General features: G+C 40.3%; 1 protein-coding gene and 1 long non-coding RNA gene across 3 annotated transcripts in view; one reads left to right on the top strand and one right to left on the bottom strand.

Moving 5' to 3' along the window:
• LOC101479206 (GDNF family receptor alpha-2) overlaps positions 1–17,715 on the bottom strand; it is a 76,257-nt gene that overhangs the window by 46,554 nt on the left and 11,988 nt on the right. For both annotated transcript variants that reach the window (XM_004544351.3, XM_004544352.3), the window contains exon 3: positions 4,681–4,767. In XM_004544351.3, coding sequence (XP_004544408.1) covers positions 4,681–4,767 — 87 coding nt within the window. The remainder of the gene's footprint in view (positions 1–4,680; positions 4,768–17,715) is intronic.
• Positions 12,315–12,957, top strand: LOC143421471 (uncharacterized). The gene is made up of 2 exons (XR_013101131.1): positions 12,315–12,590; positions 12,688–12,957. It is a non-coding gene; the product is annotated as an uncharacterized LOC143421471 (long non-coding RNA).

Raw genomic sequence — 17,715 nt, 5'->3', positions numbered from 1 at the left:
AGCTGCTGTTAGCCTCTGTTAGCCGACATTAGTAAAACTTTCTTTGAAGTTGCACTAACATTGTTGGACTCTGACACTTTCTCATACAATGTGAGAATGTGATCATACTATTTATAAGATTTTTAGGATATCTGAGCCTAACATTAGCTGGAATAATGTGAGCTTATAACCAGTTGTTTGTTTAGCTAGCTTGTTGTCAGCAGTCTGGCAGATGTGAGGATCGAATGTCTAATTTGCTCAAAAATAAGTAATTGTCATAATATTGGGAATAAATAAGTCTGTTTATAAAAGTTTTTGAGTATTACAGCCCTGAATTCAGTTCAGGAAATGAGGCTTTAAGTGAGGAAAAAAGAAGAGGATAAGATTTTATTTACTAACTCCAGTCAGTTCCCTCACCTGCTGTCTTTTTTTGTATTTTTGGACCCCCTGCCAAGATTAAAAAAATATAGGTAGGATCCTTCGTATCCTAAATCTGAAGTCCATACACAAATTGAAATTTGTACCATCTTCTCTAGCTACTTACATGAATCACGATTAGGTGGAACAACAATGTCTATCTTCCCCACTGTATTCAAGATCGCAGGGCAACATCATGGCTTCCACAGACCAGCAGTCATTCCTCACTAGTGAAATAATTTTAAATTTATGAGAATTCATCAGTTAGTTAGAAGTCATAATTAAAAACGAATCAATGTATATTTAATTGTACAATATTATTATTAATTAGCCATAAGTGACAATAAAGTTGTTTAAACTGGGAAATTCTCAAGCTAATAATAATTTATATATGTATTAAAGTCACACTGTTTTCATGGTGTGAGCTGAGATTGGTTATTTCTACTTCCAACTGTGGTTAACATCACAATTAGTAATGAGTCTACATGACTTGAATGACAACACTGTGTACTCTTTGAGCTTGAATCAAAAAACATGAACACAGAGGCAGATTTCTTGGTTATTATTATAGACTCAAACAAATATTGTGGGTTTCTAAATTATAATAATAAAGCTAATTAAAACAGAACCATGAATATTAAACAACTAGGAAGATGGCAGAAATGTGATGGCCATGAGCCTGGTTTTTTTTTTCACCCTCTTTGTGTTTTTCTCTTTTCTCTTTTATGATTCCCTGTGTGTATCTCCCAATTTGTATGCATGCACCCTGCATGTCTCTTTTCAGGTAATTCCTCCAAATTTTTTATATATTTTTCATTAAAATTGAACATTTTCTTCAGTCTACGTGCTTTTATATTTGGCTCCTCTTGCTTGAACAATGAACTAGATATGATAAACATTTGGTAAACAAAGTTATTTTATTTAGCAAACAAAACTCTGAGTTTCATTTGACTTCAAGCAAAGCATCATGTAACAGCTATGTGTAGCGTCAGCCAGTAGGCTGACCCCATTCACAGAGCACATGTTTATGCTGATGCTGGATGTTGATATTCTATTTATATCTTATTTATGTTTTTATGAAAAACATTCACATGCTTTAACAGACTCACACCACAATCAGACTCAATTTCATGATTCCTCATGTCGGCAGTTTTTAAATGAATGATGTTTAACAAAATTAAATACCTTGTAATGATAAAGAGGAAAATGACAAACAGTGGGATGAGTGAGGAAGTAAATCAAAAAGCTAATTAATGGAATTGACACGCAGTTCCATTAATTATCACTCAACCGAATAGTATTTCATACACACACACACACACACACACACACACACACACACACACACGCACTACAGTGATTTAAAACTTCATTTTTTAATGGCAATTTTCTTCAGTTACTTTTTCCTTTGCGGTATTTTTCAAGTTCAGTTCAGTTCAATTTTATTTTAAGCATGTGGCTTCACAATCATTACAAAATGTCATTCCATTCTTTTGTTTGTAAGTAAACACTTATTAGTCCCTACCTCCTCAAATCTTACCTCTCATTGATATAATTTTCTTTTAGCCTTCAATTAAACAAACAACATATGAAGCAAAAGTAAAGCAAGGACAAAACAAAACAAACAAACATATAAACAAAACAAATAAAGTGGTAACGTTTGCAGATTCACAAATTATGAGACAAACAAACTAAAACACTATTACGAACAACATTACCGCCCTGGGTTAACCCTGTTTTCTTCATTCTTATATTTGTTAAAAATGTGTTTTTTATATTTCATTTTAAACTGGTTTATGTTGTTACTTTCTTTAATTTCTTCTGTTAGACTGATCCAGAATTTAATTCCTGCTATAGTGATAGACATACTTTTTAGAGTTGTTCTAGCACTTTGTATTTTTAAATTCCATTTCCCTCTTAAGTTATACCCCCTTCTCAGTTATTCTGTACTTCATATCATGATTAGTGAAATTTAATGCTGTTGTGACCTAAAGACAAGCAAAGACCCCTTATTCACACCCTCCCCTTTTTAAACTCTAATTACTAAATTTGAACCAAAATGGCATTACTCTTTGCATGTAATTGATTGACTCTTGACTCTCATATCGACATAGTTTTTTATTGTCATTATGATATCATAAATATGATTACCTTTTTAGCTTTAATTTTCTAACGTTTTTTACATCAGAAAGTGAAGCCAAGCCTGAGCAAAGGCTTGCAGCATTACTAGTATACTTTTTGATGTTTAACTGATTCCGATCTCCCATTATTGATCCCACCAGTCTGACAAGTGTTATTATTTTGTTTTGCAACATTCTTCAACGAACTCGCACAGAATTGTTGGGTAGCTTTGTATAATATTGCAACATCTCAACCTTGCTGTTGTGAATGTGTGCTATATAGATGAAATTAATATTTAATGGTATTTTGCCTATAGGAGGTGCAAGAACAACATAAACTGAAAATATCATAATTCAACTGTCATGAGCTTGATTTCATTTTTTTTAATCTAAAGCCAAACTAAAACCAATAATAAATCAGGATGACTTCATATAACCATAAACATGTGTGCATGTTTCAGTCACATTTTCTACTATTAAAGTAACAAATTTTGAGATTTGTGCAGCCTTGGCAGAAGTATGCATTTTCAGAATTTTTTAGATGTACTTAAAACAGGGAAGGCAGTTTTCTATCATCTCTAAAAACTCCAAACTAATCAAAGCCAGCACTTTTATATATTCTGGTCTCGCTTTTTCAATATATCAAACAAACCTATTTTCAAAAACAAGTAAGGCACTACTGATTTAAAGCTAAGGGGATTATGCAAAAAGCGTGTCTTTCTTGTACCTCCCAGTTATAAAACAAAGGAAGATACATCAGCAAAGAGAAAAGGAAAATGTGCAGTCTTCAGTGTTTGTAGATAGCTTTTGGCTAAAAAGAAAAAACCCCCGAAAAGGAACATAATCTGGAAATTTCTGTCAGAACTGAATGAAAGAATATGACTGAATTTTCAAGTGAGTGTAGCCTATAGCTCCAGCATTAAACAGAAATCCTTTTGTGTCAAGTAACGTCTATACTAATGCATGCTTCTCTGCAATGCATTTATTATTATATCGGTGTCTTTTAAGATCTGCACTGATTACTGATAGAGTGGCCATAGTAACTAGTGCATTAGAGAAGCTAAAGCTCTTCTGTTGAGGGCCAGGCTGTTTAATTAGTAAACCAAAGAGGAAATCAAACTGAACGCACAATCAATAGCTGTGGGGTGGTGCACTGAAAGTGTATACTTTAGCACACACAGCCAAAAAAACCACTGTATGCTGGACAGCTTAAACAATAAGCACCCAATTTATCCAAAGGCAAGGACAGATAACTGGTAGATGGCCAATGAGGAACGAGTAGCCCACTGCACATTTTTTAGGCCCTATTAAACTTATATTGCATTCTCTCCAGAACAGCTATTAACCTAACATTTCCAGTATTATTATTATTAGACACCAATCAGGAACCACAATCATTCAGTGTTCTGCATTCTCAGCCAGGACAGGTGGCTCATGTATGTCCAGTTATGAGCCAGTCTCTTTCTTGCATGTACAACATGCACACCTACACTAACAAATACTTGTGAGCAAGTAAACTATGAAGAGACCACCAGTAAAACATTTGTAACAACAAACCTAAAAAGACTTAAATCAACCTGATCTAGAATGGACATTTTAAAGACGCTAACAAAGGAAAAGTGGCTAAAGCTATCCAGCGCTCAGAGTCAGCCAGAAGCTAGCAGCCTCGGTATGAGCAAAGGATCAAGGATCAAATAAAAGGAAAAGGAAAATTATAGAAACGAGTAAATACAGAAGAATTGTGTGCCTGGTGAAGTTAGAAACATACTGGAAAATGATGTAACTGTGAATGTAGCTGACATTAGTTTTGTTGTACATATCTATTGCATATACACTGCTTTTGTTAGGTAATGATGGGTGTACAGAAACTCCAATAGTACAGTTTTCAGTTGTTTAAGTAAGAGAAAATCCTGCAACTTATGGCATTTCAGGAGCTGTTTAGTTTAGTTTAGTAAATTATTTTAATGTAAAAAATAATATTTTGGGTTAAAGAAAAGTAGATTTTTGTTGCCATATGCCATCATCATAATCATAATCAAAATCATAATCAACAAACCTGGCATGTTAACGCTGAAAAAAAATCGGAAATCAAAATCCCCTAAGAAATTTTAAATCTGGGCATTATTATAAATTCATCATTTTGTTAAGATCAGTGTTGTGATACCTGAAGAGATGGAAGCCAAACGGCTTGTGTCGGGGTGCCAGTTGGGTGCAACAGGTTCATATGGAGATAAGTCTTCCATGTCTTCATCTAAAACAACAGTAAGGATGAAAAAAAAAGATTAGTTATTGCTCAAAAAGACCACAGCTCTACAATTAACTGAATCATCAGAAAATATACAACACATAGGAATTCATCTTACCCCCAATATCACAGAATATACACAAAATAAAGCAAGATTCAATCCATATCTCAAACTTTACTGACTCACACAAAGAACCACTAACAATAAACTCTTTTGATTTGAATTTAACAGATATTTGAAAGCATGACTTTGATTTAAATGTAGCATTATCCTTGAGCAATATATTTTTGACCAACAACAGTTTTACACGTTTTTCATCCTCAACAATGATTATGTTTCTCAATACTCATCTTTTCCATGTATGGTCATATTTTCATATTCTGTTTGTGGATGTGCTAAAATAATTTGGGGAAGGAATGCAGTTAGGGGAATAACAGGAAACGAGCATATTCCTTCCTCGGTCACTTCAACTCAATGGACTATGCTTAAAGAGAGTTAATGAAAGGAAATGTTACTGCGTCCAACTGCCAAGAACATGTTTCCATTTCTGAGAATCTCTAAGATAAGGGAAAATTGATGTGCAGTAAATATCATAAGATAATGACAAATTGCTTCCAAGCTCCAAGAATGTTTACTTGTTTTGAATATTGTATAACAGAAAAAAGGTCTTTATCTTTGGTCATTCCCCTGTGGGGGTGGCTCAGTGCTTCAGCTCCTCTGCAATAAAGGACATTTCTCTTGCAAGATTGCATCTGTTGCTGTTTTAATTTTTACTTAATATATTTTCTGATTCTCCACGACAGGAAAAGAAATGTTTGTCATCATCACATTCTTTGCTTGTGGAGCATTTGTGCCTGCTTTGGTTTGATTTGGGAGAACAGCTGAAGGACTAAAGCATAAGCAATGCATCTTTCCTGTTAACAATGTGTTGGCTGAGCTGTTTTTATGAAAATAAATAAATAAATAAATGAATAAAAAATAAAATTAGCACTCAACTGACTGAGTCTCTCCCATGTGCCTGCTTCTCTGTAGGCCCTAATCCCACATTTAAAATTCATAGCCATTCAGTGTGATTGAGACAAACCCTCCAGTGTGTAATAGCTTTGCATTCGGATCCTAACAGAAACACAGTGAGGGTGTTATGAGGAAGGCTTGGGGGCCTGCTGCTACAAATGAGAAAATCCGTAACCTGTTGGTAAAAGACTACGCTTCTAGGACAACCAATCAGAAGATCCAATCAATAGATATGGTGCATTTTGTTTATCAGCACGCTCTTCGAGCATTTCAGGAAAATGTGATGCAATCTGAAAAAATGCTTTCAGCTAACTGCTGTGATAATAGGTAAGACTATTGTAGAAAGCTGTGTGTGTGCGTGTATGCCTGTATGCCATATTATTGCTATTACTGAGGTATTTATGTATTCTTTGCACAGCAAATTATAATAAGCAATAAGCAATAATTCAAATGATGGTAACCAGAAGGTAAAGTGACACAGTGTTTATCACTGTTGCCTCACAGTGAGAAGGTCCTTTCCTCAAACCTGCCAGCTGCCTTGGACCTGTCTGGACTCTGGAGTCTTTGGAGTAGATATTTAGTCCAAATTTCAACATTTTAAATTGGCCGTAGGTGTAAATGTGAGTGTGAACGGTTGTCTTTCTCTCTGTGTTAGCACTGTGGTGGACTGGCATCCTGTCCAAGGCATAAACCCACCTCTAACCCTGTGACAGTTGTGATAATCTCCAAACCCCTCGCTTGGATAAGTGGAAGACAATGAATGGATTGATGGTCAAGAAACTGTATGAATCGTTGGATAATAATAATCAGCAGACAGCAATACAACCATGATAACATTGGCTTTGTGATCATATCCATTGGCATGAAAGATAAATTTGTTAAACCCTCACCCCTTAGCAAAAATATGTGCACATGCACACAGATTAGCTGAATTTTAATAACAGGGAAAAGCTGAATTACTAATGGGATTTTTCCTCCATTTTTCTGCAGATTAAAGACCACCCCGACACAGACCAGTGCATATCTGCAGTCACTGCTTTCTATATATGTCTGCATGACCCCTCTTCATCGGAACTGGCAATCATAAGAAAAAAAGAGTAGCTCAGCCGGCCACTTTTTGAGCACACACAGCTATTGACATGTTGCTCAGTTCAGGATCTCACATTTGTTTGAGAGAAATAAAAAAGTGCTGGGGGACACACACAAAGAATAGAAAAGAAAAGATGCACAAAATTGCAGAGGAAGAAAGAAGCAGCACAATTGGGGGCAGAAAACCCTTTGAAAGACTAAACTACCTAAATCCTCAAAGTGTCCATACAGAAACACATATTCACTCTAAGATAGAAAGGAAGGTAGGTAGGTAGGTAGGTAGGTAGGTAGGTAGGTAGGTAGGTAGGTAGGTAGGTAGATAGATAGATAGATAGATAGATAGATAGATAGATAGATAGATAGATAGATAGATAGATAGATAGATAGATAGATAACATGGAGATAGAGAAATCTAAGTTCTGCTTTCTGATGTACTGTATTGTGTACATTTCTATCAAGACAGAAGGACTCGGGAGGTTCCAGAACTTGAGATCTCGCAGTATGTCTAATTACAACAATTACCTTCAAAAGCTATAATGCTCTGAAGCCTTTCAAGAGTTCAAGACTACCACCTACACAGCAAACAACCACCTTTACCACCCGTCCATGTTTTTTTAGCAGCACCTACCGCTATTGTGCATTTAAAAAAAAGAAGAAAAAAGAAGGAAATAATGTACAGAAAAATCGAATGCTTTGCACTGAACAGAGCCAAATGGAAAAAGGCATGTTCTATCTTTTGCCACAAGCAAACAACTTGTTATTAGGTTGCTTACTATTTTGTTCAGGCAACTTCTTACACTGTAGGAAAGCTTCACAGGCAGCCGAGAGTCAAGCCATTTTAGGCACGTTAAATTTTACAGTGTGTCTGTGCAGTGTGTACTGTACTGATCCTATAAGGGCACTCACAAAGATCAAGATCCACCAAGGTCAATACCCTATTGTGCATTTTTAAAAGCGATCTGAATCTACGCCTAAATTTAGTAGGATCCTCTTCGGCTTATGCTCTACGTTCATGGCTCATTAAATTCACTTTGACAGGTTTGTGTAATCTTACTAGGAACAAACAGACAGAAAGATGGCTCTGATCGCATACATCCACCTCAGCTTTTGCCTTGGTGGAAGAATAATGTGAACCCACAACAGTAGCTGCAGCTAATGGATGGTACAAGCCGTACTAAATCATAAAACTGCAAAACACAATATAATCTCACACACACCCTTAGGACTGAGAAATCCCACAGCAGGAGGCCTTGTTGTACTTAAAGAAAACTGCTCTTTGACAGTCACCCTGGACCCAATTACGCATTCATCAAGTAATAGAAAATTCCTCCCAGCTGTTTAGTGATCAGATGTTTTTTAGCCGCAGGGCAACAAGTTATCGCTGTAATTAAGCCTCCGTTTGACTTCATTTGCTCTGACAGGATGGAGCATGAAAGACAATCAGCCCTTCCCTAGTTACAGCATGAGAAAAATAATGCCTTCCGGTGGGTTCACAGGGCTGTTAGCTGCCATAAGGGGTCTTACAAAGCTATTAGGTACCATCACTCTTTCTTTTCATATGCATTATCAATGAAGTTGAACTCTTGAGGTGGAAACTATCCTATGGTTTTTTCGTGACATTCTTGGCAAATGGTTTATGGCCAGAAGCTAGAAGTCGTTCACCATCTGTTTTTAATGGTTTCCCTTTAGTTATTGTCCATCAGTTTAATATTCATTTCACCTTGTTCTCTGTTTGTGTTGCAGGAAACACCCATTTACACTGCACACATATTATCTCCCACTCATATAATAAGAATATGCAACAAAACGATATCTTAGACTAATTGCAAACTCATTGCATGGCCTGGAGCACAGCTGGACGTCTTCTGCAGAGCTCTGCAGGCTGCTGCACATGCTCAGCTTGCATGTAACCAAGCCTCTGCTGTCAGAGCTTGAAAAGTTTGTAAATGAGCTGTCTGTGGAGTTTAGGCGTGCCAGCCTGGGCTCCTTTCATACCTTAGAGAATACTTTTATAAATTAATAAGAAAAAACACCTTTTTAAATCACATTATAATAAAATGCATTAATATTTCCTCCTATTATGTGTTCATCTCGACAAAGACAAGTTGTACCACAAACGCATTTTTTAAAAATTGCACTTAACAAAACAAAAGTTGAAGGGTATATTCTGTTAACAGCTCAGCTTTTGAAGTTATATTGACATTTTAAACTCAATTTCAAACCATACAAATAGAATATTGGTATTAGCTCAGAATAATATTTCAAGTCACAATTTCAATCCAGCATGGCGTGTTGGGCAAATATAGCTAAAAAAGGAGAGGAAAAAAAATGAATGTTGAGTTTTTTCAGCCCTTCCTTTGGCTAAGATAAGATAAGATAGAACTTTATTAATCCCTCGGGTGGGTTCCTCTGGGAAATTCGACTTCCAAAAAGCACAGCAACGACCGAAGTTACAGTTACAATGTGAATGCAATGTTGATTAAAAAAAAAAAAAAAAAAAGCGTTCCACTCTCACGTACCTAAATCATCCCTATGCTTGGCGCCAGGTGCTAAATGTTGAATATTGATAGGGAAAAACAGTGACTAATCCTTTCACACACTTTGTAGGTGATACAAGTTCCAATTTTACAATAGTAAGACTTAAATACTCAATATGAAGCAACATAAATACTTACTGTAAAGATATTTAGAGCTGCTGTATAGACAATCTGGTTATTAAGTAAGGTATGGCTATATAAAACATACGACTCGTTTCTTCTGCTTTAAATTGCTCTATATGGAAAATAGAGGGAAAAACGCAAGTAGCTATTTTATGAGCAGAGTTAAAGACGAGCGATAAAGAGAAAAAGAGGCCTTGTAGTTGACTTCTATGATGCGCATTCATTCAGCACCTCTGTGAACCTTTCTGCAGGAGTGAGTCTTAATGCCCACATCATGACAGTATTCAAAGAGCAGAAAGCCCCGCCACTCACTCCCGCCTCTGATAGAGAACCTAGAGAACTCACTCCGCTATAAAAGGCTAATCTAAACCCCACTACCCGGCCCTCATTTCAGCTGCACTGTCACACTCTATACTAGGCTCAAAGTGAATGGGAGTAATTTTCGGCCAGTTCACCTTACAGTATAGAAAATCATTAGACAGATTTACCAGGACAAACAGTGCCTGTTTTGTCATCCTATTTTACTGATCCCTTTCACATTTGGGGATGAAAGATGCTAGGGGAGAAGGAAGGATGAAAAGGACAAGGAGGGGAAGCTGTGAAAGACCGTATTGATCACACACAGGATCTATTGACAGGTCCCTTCCTCTGATGATGAAGCGGCTACCTAGTGAGTACCGTATGGGTCTCCAGCTCAGGGAGGGAGAAAGCAAAGAGGACACATTCAGCATGCAAGAGCCTGCTCGCCGTATACCCTGACATGCAGGGCAGGCTGGAAAAATGTTCTGCTTATGACAGTGGATGGCTAAGGTAATGGCCAGTGACTGCCACCATTGCTCATAGTAATGATGGTTTCACCCAGGAATACTGTGTACCTTTGCAACCGCCACCCCCCTTCCTCCTGTAGCACCCTCCATGACGCTCTCTCTCTTCTTCTCACTCCTTTTCCGTTTCTCTCTTAAGTTTCCTTGCCCCCTCATCATTTATCTACCATCCCGTCCTCGCTTCTTGCCCTCGCCTCCTGTCTTTTCTCTTGCTCTCTCCATTACTCCTCTTCACCACCGAAGTCTACCATGATGTCCACGGCATTCTCACACTGTCCAATTCGTGTAACGTCCCGCAGCATTAGGGGCCGCCCTGTGGCATTAGAATGATGTAGCGACATATTAAGCAAGTGACCTTTGCAATGCTGACGTTCATAAAAGTGGAGAAAATAAATCACTCCGCAAAATTGCGGCATTCTCGTCATTTCATGTAAAGACTCCTCTCACAATGAGCTGGAACAAACTAATGGAGCACTCCTTCCTCTCACTGAAGAGAAAGTTAGCTAATTAAATTGCTATGAATGATATTCACAAAGGCTCCTGCTTTGAGGGCCAGGGCGTGATTTCACAGCTGAGGCTGGGGAAAAAATGTGTATGTTAGAGGTATGGAACTTATTGTTTAAATCTTCAATTGTGCAATATTCACACGAGCCCCGGAGCATAATTGAGAGCCACCTATGCAATATTCCCCTGTGTAGCAGCCAACAGTTCTTTCTTAATTACTTCTTTTATGGATTCAAGAGTCCTGCACAGATTCACTCGCCTTGCACTGACACGGGCCCATTCAGAGCAGAATCCATCCATTATCCATTATGGACAGTTGCACTGATGCATTGAATTCAGCTGCCATCTTCTGTGAGAAAACACAATTAACATGACACCATTTACCCTACCACTGAAAAAAGATTTTCAAGATTTTAAGACAAATGGAGGCAGACTAGAATAATGGGAGATGTGGCCCCACATTCTAGCTTCATGGCCTTGTTATTCCACCACATTCACAAGGGTAAGGACATGGTGTGAAATGTAAAATGTTTCAGAAGTGTAGTTAAACACCTGCTGAGATGTGTCAGCTTGCTGATATTTCAAGAAGACACATCAAGCAGCACTAGATGACGGTTATGAATCATACTGCTGTCACTTTGTCGAGGCGCTTTGTATGTTTTCTCAGCCTCGGCACACTTTTTTCTCACGCATTGTCAACTTTGAAACACTGGTCACACTCACTTGGATTGTAATTTACAGTCACATCTCATGGACACAGAACATACTTCAGCTTGACGGCCTTTCCGTCAGGCTATCTCATGGTGAGTCTGGGTTTGACTTGGTCAATGTTTAACTTTAAAGTCTCTGGGTATAGTGTCAAATACGTTGACATTTTCAGTTTTAAGGCTGACAGAGCTATGTGAGAGAAGTGCGAAAGGGTGGATGTCGCACAGTTTAACACTGAGGGCTAAAGCATGAACCCCATCATCAGTCTGAAATATGTGGCAGCACAAACCAGACATTACACTTACTGACTGTTGTTGCTTGGCTACTGGTTAACACAAACCAAAACATCCAATATTCCCTTATTGTCCTCAATGAATCCAAGGTGAACACATAGCAGCTGGTGTTTTCTTTCTTTTTTCTTTGTTAGTGAGTCTACATCGTTATTATAGAAAAAAAACATCATCACGCAGATACATATTTTTGAATGTTTGAACAACAGAGGAGAAGCATCAAATATCACCCACAGTAACACTTATTAGACAAAAAGTACTATCACTGGCTACCATCTGGATTTCCAGGATTCCTGCCACGATCCAGAGCCGCACCAACATTTGATGGCTTCAACTGTCAGTGATGAAAAACGTGACCTTCGTTGAGAAGCTTGTTTTCTCCCACACAAACCAAGGTCTTTTGATGGCTTTGCCTCTGCACATTTTACAGATAACTGAAGGACTTAGGTAACACAAGTGTAGCCGGGTGGAAGTTCGATATTATGGGACATGCCACTGGATGGCACTGTTTTTCTTTTGGGGTACCTCTGAGAGCGGAAGGGATCATGGGGATCTACGGAGACATGCACGAGTGCTAGCTTGCATTGGTGTTATGTGGGTGTGCAATGCCTTTTTTTCGCTGCGTGATCTGTTTTGAACGCAAAGTGTGCAACAGTTAAGGCACCAGGAGTAGCTGCCACCAACTTCGCCGTTCGTCTCAGAGGGATCCATATTCCGTTTTCTGCTGGATTAATGCACTGTATGTATTTGAGTTCACACTTGTATTATACTATCTCTGTGGGTAAGAGGGAAATGTACCGTGTTAACTGTTTAATCTTGGCTCTGTATCTATGCAGGAGAAGCCACTACAGTTATTTTTGCACTGCTAAGTTTTGTTTTATTTATGTTTGGGTTTATATCAGACACGAAATGACGCTAGATGTCCTTGAGTTCCAGATGCTGATAAAGTTGGGGAAATAACCTGCAGTAGCAGTGGGTTACCAGAGCACAAAGCTGTTACTGGATAGGAGCTGTCTGTAACAATTTTATTTCTTTATTTTTACAACCTTGTTATTTTCTTCTGAGCACTTACTTTATCATTCAGATTAAAAGAACCCCAAAGATAATCTGTGTTCTGGGCTGGTTAATTTAGCCAGGCTACACAATTTGGTACCAGGAGTGGGGTATCTGCAAAAGTGGCAGCTCAGCGATTTTGTTTTTTATGGGTTTCCGTTTAAGTAGGTTATTTTACGGTGCAAGAAATAACTGTAGTGGTGGTCACCTGCGACGCGAGGGATTGGAAAGGATCGGACGATTGAGGCCATACCAGAGGTGGGCAGAGGAGCAGTGGCCAGTCTTTCCAGAAGAGGGTGATTTCGATCGAGGGAAGGATTCTTTCCAGAGGAGAAGAGGACATCAGTGGCACCTAGCTGAATAGACTGCTAAGGCAATTTCTGCATCCTGACCAAAGACTAATCTGGACACAGACATTTCATTATGTCAGACACAAACAGTGACGATGACCAGGGTTTGGCGGGGGCCACCGCAAGGGACCCTGTCACTGAGCTTCAGGCAAAATTGTCAGAACTGAGTAACAAACATGACCAGGCTATGGCCAGGATAACTGCTTTGAGTGACGGGGCAAGTAGGTCATATGTATATCTGCCGCGAGAGCGACCTATTCAACCCTTTAGTGGGGATGCAACCGTAGATGGACGTTCTGTAGAGGAGTTTATTGATGAAGTACAGAGGGGTATCAGAACTAGAGGCTTGGGTAATGATGATCAGGTTGACTTCATTTTTTCCCTCCTCAGGGGTTCTGCACTTGAAGAGATCAAGTTATGTACTGGGGGAGAGCAAATTGAACCCGAAGAAATATTTTGTTTTCTCAGAGAAGCTTATGGTGAGAGGCGCAGTGTAGCACAGTTACTGCAAACCATTTTTAGCCGTTTCCAGCTAGAAGGTGAAGATTTCTTTGAGTACTCACACGCTCTGTCCCAGATCCTCCGCTTAGCCCTTAAACAAAGGCCTGATGCAGTACGAGACACAAAGATGGCAGTTAGAGACCAGTTTGTGGAGGGAGTAAGAGACTCCACTCTGCGAAGGGAGCTTCGCAAGATGGTGAGGGAAAAGCCAGAGTCTACGCTTTTTGATGTACGTCAGGAAGCAATTGCTTGGTCGATGGAAGAAAAACCTAGTGGCACCAGAGTTGCCAAGAGCAGGCCCATATTAAGTGACAGTGCGGTTGCAAGGGATCAGAGTACCCGTGAATCTCCAGATAGGTCATCTGCAACTCTACAGTGGGGCAAAAAAGTATTTAGTCAGCCACCGATTGTGCAAGTTCCCCCACTTAAAATGATGACAGAGGTCAGTAATTTGCACCAGAGGTACACTTCAACTGTGAGAGACAGAATGTGAAAAAAAAATCCATGAATCCACATGGTAGGATTTGTAAAGAATTTATTCGTAAATCAGGGTGGAAAATAAGTATTTGGTCAATAACAAAAATACAACTCAATACTTTGTAACATAACCTTTGTTGGCAATAACAGAGGTCAAACGTTTACTATAGGTCTTTACCAGGTTTGCACACACAGTAGCTGGTATTTTGGCCCATTCCTCCATGCAGATCTTCTCGAGAGCAGTGATGTTTTGGGGCTGTCGCCGAGCAACACGGACTTTCAACTCCCGCCACAGATTTTCTATGGGGTTGAGGTCTGGAGACTGGCTAGGCCACTCCAGGACTTTCAAATGCTTCTTACGGAGCCACTCCTTTGTTGCCCGGGCGGTGTGTTTTGGATCATTGTCATGTTGGAAGACCCAGCCTCGTTTCATCTTCAAAGTTCTCACTGATGGAAGGAGGTTTTGGCTCAAAATCCCACCATACATGGCCCCATTCATTCTGTCCTTAACACGGATCAGTCGTCCTATCCCCTTGGCAGAAAAACAGCCCCATAGCATGATGTTTCCACCCCCATGCTTCACAGTAGGTATGGTGTTCTTGGGATGCAACTCAGTATTCTTCTTCCTCCAAACACGACGAGTTGAGTTTATACCAAAAAGTTCTACTTTGGTTTCATCTGACCACATGACATTCTCCCAATCCTCTGCTGTATCATCCATGTGCTCTCTGGCAAACTTCAGACGGGCCTGGACATGCACTGGCTTCAGCAGCGGAACACGTCTGGCACTGCGGGATTTGATTCCCTGCCGTTGTAGTGTGTTACTGATGGTGACCTTTGTTACTTTGGTCCCAGCTCTCTGCAGGTCATTCACCAGGTCCCCCCGTGTGGTTCTGGGATCTTTGCTCACCGTTCTCATGATCATTTTGACCCCACGGGATGAGATCTTGCGTGGAGCCCCAGATCGAGGGAGATTATCAGTGGTCTTGTATGTCTTCCATTTTCTGATGATTGCTCCCACAGTTGATTTTTTCACACCAAGCTGCTTGCCTATTGTAGATTCACTCTTCCCAGTCTGGTGCAGGTCTACAATACTTTTCCTGGTGTCATTCGAAAGCTCTTTGGTCTTGGCCATGGCGGAGTGGCGGAGTTTGGAGTCTGACTGTTTGAGGCTGTGGACAGGTGTCTTTTATACAGATGATGAGTTCAAACAGGTGCCATTCATACAGGTAATGAGTGGGGGACAGAAAAGCGTCTTACAGAAGACGTTACAGGTCTGTGAGAGCCAGAGATTTTCCATGTTTGAGGTGACCAAATACTTATTTTCCACCCTGATTTAGGAATAAATTCTTTACAAATCCTACCATGTGGATTCATGGATTTTTTTTTCACATTCTGTCTCTCACAGTTGAAGTGTACCTCTGGTGCAAATTACTGACCTCTGTCATCATTTTAAGTGGGGGAACTTGCACAATCGGTGGCTGACTAAATACTTTTTTGCCCCACTGTAGATGAAATCCTTAAGGTGGTTTCTGAGCAGGGCAAGGCTATTGGGGAGTTACTCAGTGTGGTTAGGGAGAGTGTTACATCCGGAGAAAGGGCCCCTAAACGTGGGATTCCCAGATCAAAGTTCCAGTTCACTGATGATGGGAAGCCCATCTGTTTCAGGTGTAAGGGAGTTGGACACATTGCTAGGGAGTGCAAAACCCTTAAGCAAGGAGCTTCTCCAGTTTCTGTTCCTGCACCTGGTCAGGGAAACTAGCCACCTCGGTTGCCAAGAGCCGGGCAATTCGAGGGGAGACTACTGGCTCAAAGACCCTAACTCGTGAGAGATTTTTTGACAGAGCAGTTGGTAAATGTCCTGAAGTTGAAATTGAGGTGGGAGGGATTAAGGCTAGAACCCTTTTGGATACAGGGAGCCAGGTTAGCACCATCTCAGAGGCATTTTTCCGACAACACCTAATGGGTGAAGATGATGATGTAACCCCTACAGCTAAATGGCTTAAATTGACTGCAGCTAACTCATTGCCAATTCCTTATATAGGTTACATTGAGCTGGATGTGCAGGTCATGGGGTTAACAGCACAGGAGTGTGGGTTTTTGGTAGTCAGGGACCCCGCCCCAGAACCAGGAGGGCCACAGGACCAAGAGCTAATGTCAGCTAAAGTTAAGGTGCAGGAAAATGATGTGGAACAGCAGGTGGGAAAAGGTGCCAGCAGACTAGAGGGATCCCCCCCTGTTCTTGTTGGAATGAACATAATAAAGAGATGTAAGGAGCTAGCCATTGCTAGTTTTGATTCAACTCTCGGAGGAGAGTTAAATGCTGCTTGGGGAGAAGCTTTTCAGAGGGTGCAAGCCTGCGAAGTATTAGAGAGGTCATCCATCGCCCGGTTAGCTGGTAAAAATACTGTACACGTGCCAGCATCATCCGTGGCCACAGTATTTGCTAGAGGGCTTGGGAAAGTTTCAGATGACCAGACCTTAATGTTACTTGAGCCAACCAACACGCTCGTTCCCAGTGGTTTGGTTGTTGTTCCTACTCTTGTTGAAACTGACAGGCACGTGTTTCCAGTTCAAGTTGTGAACTTCTCTCAGGAAGATGTGTGGTTGGCTCCCCGGACCAGACTTGGTATGCTTACTGTAGTGGAGTGTGTTGAAAATGCAGCTGAGGTGCAGTTTAATCGTATCTCTGCTGACCACGAGGAAGTGTCACTGAATAAGGAAGGGGCTAAAGAATCTGATGGTGAACTGAAATTGCTGATAGAGCAGCTGAGCATTAGTGGCTCCCAAGAGGAACAGACCAAATTAGCTGCACTTTTGGCTCAGTATGCAGATGTTTTTGCTTTCAAGGATGAAGATCTAGGTTATACAGAGAAGATCAGTCATGAGATACACCTAGTCGATGATGTCCCGGTCACTCAGGCCTACCGACGGATACCTCCAACACAGTACAAAGAGGTGCGAGAACACATAACCCAGCTTCTGAAAAAGGGTGTGATCAAAGAAAGCACTAGTGCCTATGCATCGCCCATTGTGCTGGTGAGGAAGACAGACAACAGCTTGAGGTTATGTGTCGATTACAGGCGGCTAAATGCCAAGACCAGACGTGATGCCTTTCCTTTGCCCCGTATAGATGAATCCTTTGATGCATTACATGGTGCAAGGTTTTTCTCGACTATCGACCTGGCAAGTGGCTATCATCAAGTGGCAGTTCACGAAAGAGACAGGCACAAGACTGCTTTTACAACCCCATTTGGGTTGTTTGAATATACCAGATTGCCCTTTGGTGTGTGTAACGGTCCAGCCACTTTCCAAAGACTCATGCAGGCCACTATGAGTGACTTAATCCTTCAGATCATGCTCGTGTACCTAGATGACATATTAGTCTACTCATCAACTTTTGAAGACCATTTGACACGTCTTCAGACAGTGTTGCAGAGACTCAGGGAAACTGGGCTGAAGGTTAAGGTGGAGAAATGTCAT

Source organism: Maylandia zebra, linkage group LG12 (genome assembly GCF_041146795.1).
Source record: "Maylandia zebra isolate NMK-2024a linkage group LG12, Mzebra_GT3a, whole genome shotgun sequence".
Lineage (NCBI taxonomy): Eukaryota > Metazoa > Chordata > Actinopteri > Cichliformes > Cichlidae > Maylandia > Maylandia zebra.
The sequence above is the reverse complement of the archived record's forward strand: the minus strand, read 5'-3'. Positions and strand labels throughout refer to the sequence as shown.